Source organism: Quercus suber, unplaced genomic scaffold (genome assembly GCF_002906115.3).
Source record: "Quercus suber isolate HL8 unplaced genomic scaffold, Cork oak 2.0 scaffold_608, whole genome shotgun sequence".
NCBI classification, from domain to species: Eukaryota; Viridiplantae; Streptophyta; class Magnoliopsida; order Fagales; family Fagaceae; genus Quercus; species Quercus suber.
This window is the reverse complement of record NW_027070051.1, coordinates 354,089-358,331: the sequence shown is the minus strand read 5'-3', so window position 1 is coordinate 358,331 and position 4,243 is coordinate 354,089. Positions and strand designations below refer to the sequence as shown.

At 35.2% G+C, this 4,243-nt stretch overlaps 1 protein-coding gene across 1 annotated transcript; it reads left to right on the top strand.

Annotated features, from left to right (window-relative positions):
• Positions 1-3,631: 3,631 nt before the first annotated feature.
• On the top strand, positions 3,632-4,243 carry LOC112018082 (uncharacterized). The gene has a single exon (XM_024050588.1). The coding sequence runs from the start codon at positions 3,632-3,634 to the stop codon at positions 4,241-4,243; it is 612 nt and encodes a 203-aa protein (XP_023906356.1).

Here is a 4,243-nt window from a genome sequence, read left to right as displayed (position 1 = left end):
TGGAACTTCTCCATGTGCTTATTTGACAATAAACTTCGTTTAGCTCACCGCAATAAAAGTTAACGGATATAACCAATCTATGTTTAACATTCTCTATTTTGTTTAACAAAATTTTATGATGTGTATTGTAAGAGTAACCCTGGCTAATTTAGCTTCTATTCTTTTTAGTTAAGTACCTATGACTAAAGGTATGTATTAGGTAGCTCATATTGCTATTTAAACAATACAGGTCCTCTTTGTTTGTTACCAGAAACACAATCGCTCTCTTTATTCGGATACATTGCATGGTGCGCAATCAAATCAATTGGTGAATATCATGCAATACATGAGAAGAGCTGTCTTCAGGAACATATTCTAACCAGGCTTGGTAGTCAACGACTGATTTAGCCTTCTTAGCAAAAGCATGAGCAACAGAGTTGCCTGTGCGTTTTTTACACAGGAAAAATCAACCTTTCTAAACCCAGAACACAAGCTTTTGCAATCCTTAATTACATGACCACGTTAGGCCCAACACCTTTCAGTATGCTGTAGCATGTCAATGATTATTTTAGCATCCCCTTCAACAATGAGCTCCAGAATACCAATTTCTGCTGCAAAAATGATGGCTCAGCAACAGGCTAATACCTACATTTCCTCGACAGTTTGTGGTAGAGGGATCCACTGGGATAGAGCACCAATGGTTCTGTAACACCCCATAATTTTGACACCAATTTAATTATTATACCTAAATTATAAAGAGGCCTACAATTAAATAGATTAAATTGAATTGGGTCTAAGATATTAAAAATAAGATAAATACTATGGAATATGAAGCCCAAGTGTGGCATAAGTAAATATATAGGCCTTGATGAGTTTTAAAAAAGTAAAAAAAATAAAACTCTAGCCTTCCTCCTCTTTAGTCACGCGTGTATTGCACTGATAGGGCTTCCTTTTGCTTCAGCTGCTTCACACTACTGAACCTTGCTTTGCTTCACTGTGGCTATGAGTGGAGACTAAAGATACGGCTCTCTACTGCTCTAAACTTAGGAAAATTGTAATACTCAATGGCTAGCTTTTCTTCCCACTCTTATAGGCAGAATCTGTTAGTGGCGTACCTAATAGAAAAAAAAAAAAAATAGTGGCTGCTGTTATGTATCTAAAGGTAGGATTATTATATTAGAAAAAGGGTGCCTTGTGGTTTATATATATAGTTGTTTATGGTCTCGCTGTATTCACCGTTAATCTGACCTGCATCCACGCCCTTTTCATTGTCTAAATCCTAGTCCAGCGCATCAAGGGAATACTAGACAATTGGATGGATGAATTAAGGAATATATATATAGGTTGATCACATAGGTATATGTATATCACGTGGCTTCCAATACTAGGTTGAATATATATATATATATATATATAATATTAGAGTGATTGGACATATATAATATATGGCTTCTTTTATTAGATGGATCAAACATCCATCATTCAGATATTGAGTTTTATTTTACTTGAAGCTATTCCATACATGTGACCCTGCCATTAGGTTTGGTCATATTAAAGTTTCATGAATATCTATAATTACGTTAATGGAAAAATCTGATTATGCAGCAATATTTTTAAGTCCAGAAATCTGATCAAAGCTGAACGTGTATTGGATATTTAAGTGAATAAATAGAGGATTTTGGATATATCAATATTGTCTACAATAAAATCTTTTAAGTGTGAAAATAGTTTTTTTAAGTGGGAAATTGTGTATTAATGAACCTATTTTTGGTGTGGCTAGGTTCTAATTCTACTGAATTGTTGTGATTCAAGGGAGGTTGATTTCCTTTATTTTTGCAACTAAGAGGTAAATGGTGTTTACTAATTTTGGGGGTTTTTCCAAAATAGCGTTGATTACTAAACTATTTATAATCAAAGAAATATGTTGATATTCTATATGTAAATTGATATTTTATAAATACTTGATGTGCACATTGGCTATTCGTTTTATGAAAAACTTGTGGGACAACCTGAATTTATTTAAACTTATATGTATGAATATATTTTTATATATTTTTGAGAATTATGAATGGACTATTTTTGTGAGCATCTTGAATGGATTATTTTTGTGAGCATATTGAAATGTGTTTTGAAAACCTATGGCAAGTCGTGATTAAAAGCTCAGTATAGTATTTAGTACTTAACAAGGGACCATCATACTACAGCTAGTCCTTAGCAAGGGATGGTCCCAGAAAAGGGGATAGTGCACATTTGATAGCTTCTTAGCAAGGGAGTATACTATTGAGGATCCAAAAAAAGAAAAGAAAAAAGGAAGCTCCTTTGCAAGGGAGTGCACCTTTAGGTTCCGAAGGAACCATCATTAAGAAAGGGGATGAAAAGGAGGTTCTAGTCCCAAAAAAGGGACAACACAACCCTGTCAACGGGGCGTAAACGTTGACCACAAGAAAAGCCTAGGAAATTGTTTATGTGATTGTATTGATATATGTATTATGATGGCTCACAATATAAAGATATTTTCTTTTTTTATATATGAAATATTTGATGATGAAATATTGATGAGTTACAAGTTATGAAATTGTTGTAAAAATTATTTATTAGAAAGGCTTGTTCCCCTATCCCAATGTTAGTGAATTCCACTTATTGAGTTATCTGACCCCCCCCCCCTCCCTTTATTTTCTCCTTACAGATACATTAGAGGGATTATTGGAGTAAAGATTTTTAGGAGATAGCAGTTACAAACTTTCTTGTGGAAATTAAGGATTTTAGTATTATTTTAATGGCATTAAACATTGTATTGGAGAATTATTTTGAGGATGTTTTGTCTTTGGTGGATTAGAGCTTTGACATTGTGATGAGATTTTAGGTTGCTGGTTTCTTTTATTTAATATTTTTACAAATTATTCAAATTAAATAGACTTTTATTGCTTATGATTTTGGGGTGTTACAATTGTGGTATCATAGCTTAGGATATGATTCTGTAGACACTTGAAAGACTAGGTCATGATCCTGTAGAAGCTTGAAACTAGGTCATGATCCTGTAGACACTTGAAACTAGGTTATGATCTTGATTTCTTTTGTTAGGGCATTTGGTATTTAGGTTATGTTTGATGAGATATTTTAAATAATTTTGGCGATGTTACTTCTTATGTTTAGTAATAATAATTGTTGCACCATTTATATTTCTTGATTTCCTTGTTAACTAGGTATCATGCCACCCAAAAAGAAGAGAGTAGCTAATTCCAATAGTGAGGAACCTATTGTTAATTTGCAAAGGCTAACCAAAGCAAGGGTTGATATTGAGGCTGAATTCACTTAAGACATGAGAAATAATGAACGTTCTAGGGTGACACGCACTAATCCTTTGGATGAAGCTGCTACTCGATTGTTAGACAGGTTGGCCCATGTTGCTAGTAGAAGTGCAGGAAGAGTAGAGGCAAGGGCTGGTTGCTCTTTTGAGACTTTTATGAAGCAGAATCCCCTTTCCTTTGATGGGAAGCCAGATCCTACAGAAGCTGAGAACTGGTTCTTGCAAATGGAGAAATTGTTAGAAGCTTTAGATTGCACTGACTTTCAGAAGGTGCGGTTTGCAACTTTCATGTTGATTGGAGTAGCTGTGTGTTGGTGGTGATCCACTAAAGCCATTTTGGATGGAATGGACACTGAGAGAAATTGCATCATTTGGGTGAAATTTAAAGGGGTCTTCTATGATAACTACTTCCCTAAGATGGTTCGAGAACAAAAAGAGAGGGAATTCCCTGATTTGGTGCAAGGAAGTATGACTATTGAGCAGTATGCAGCTAAATTCATTGAGTTATCTCACTTTGGACCCCATTTAATCCTTACTGAGGCAAAGAAAGCAAGCAGATTTCAAAAGGGGTTCAATGAGAAACTTCAACACCATTTGATTGCATCAGGGGTTGATAATTATGCAGAGTCGGTTAAGAGAGCTATGAGATTAGAGGAAGATTTCAAGAACAATGTTAGGAAGGAGAACCCACCTAGAAACACAGGACAGACAGGATTTCGACAAGGCAATTCTCAAGGTCATTGGAAAAAGAAAGGCTCTTTTGGGAGGTTTGGGAGTAATTCATCATCGAATAAGCCAAAAAATAAGAATCCACCCCAGAATGCTCAAGGTAGAAGTTCGAGTGCTTGCCCTACATGCGGAAGGTTTCATGGAGATAAGCCATGTTTCTTTGAAGGAAAGGCTTGTTATAATTGTGGGAAGCTAGGAGACTTAGCTAGAAGCTGTACATCTCCTTAA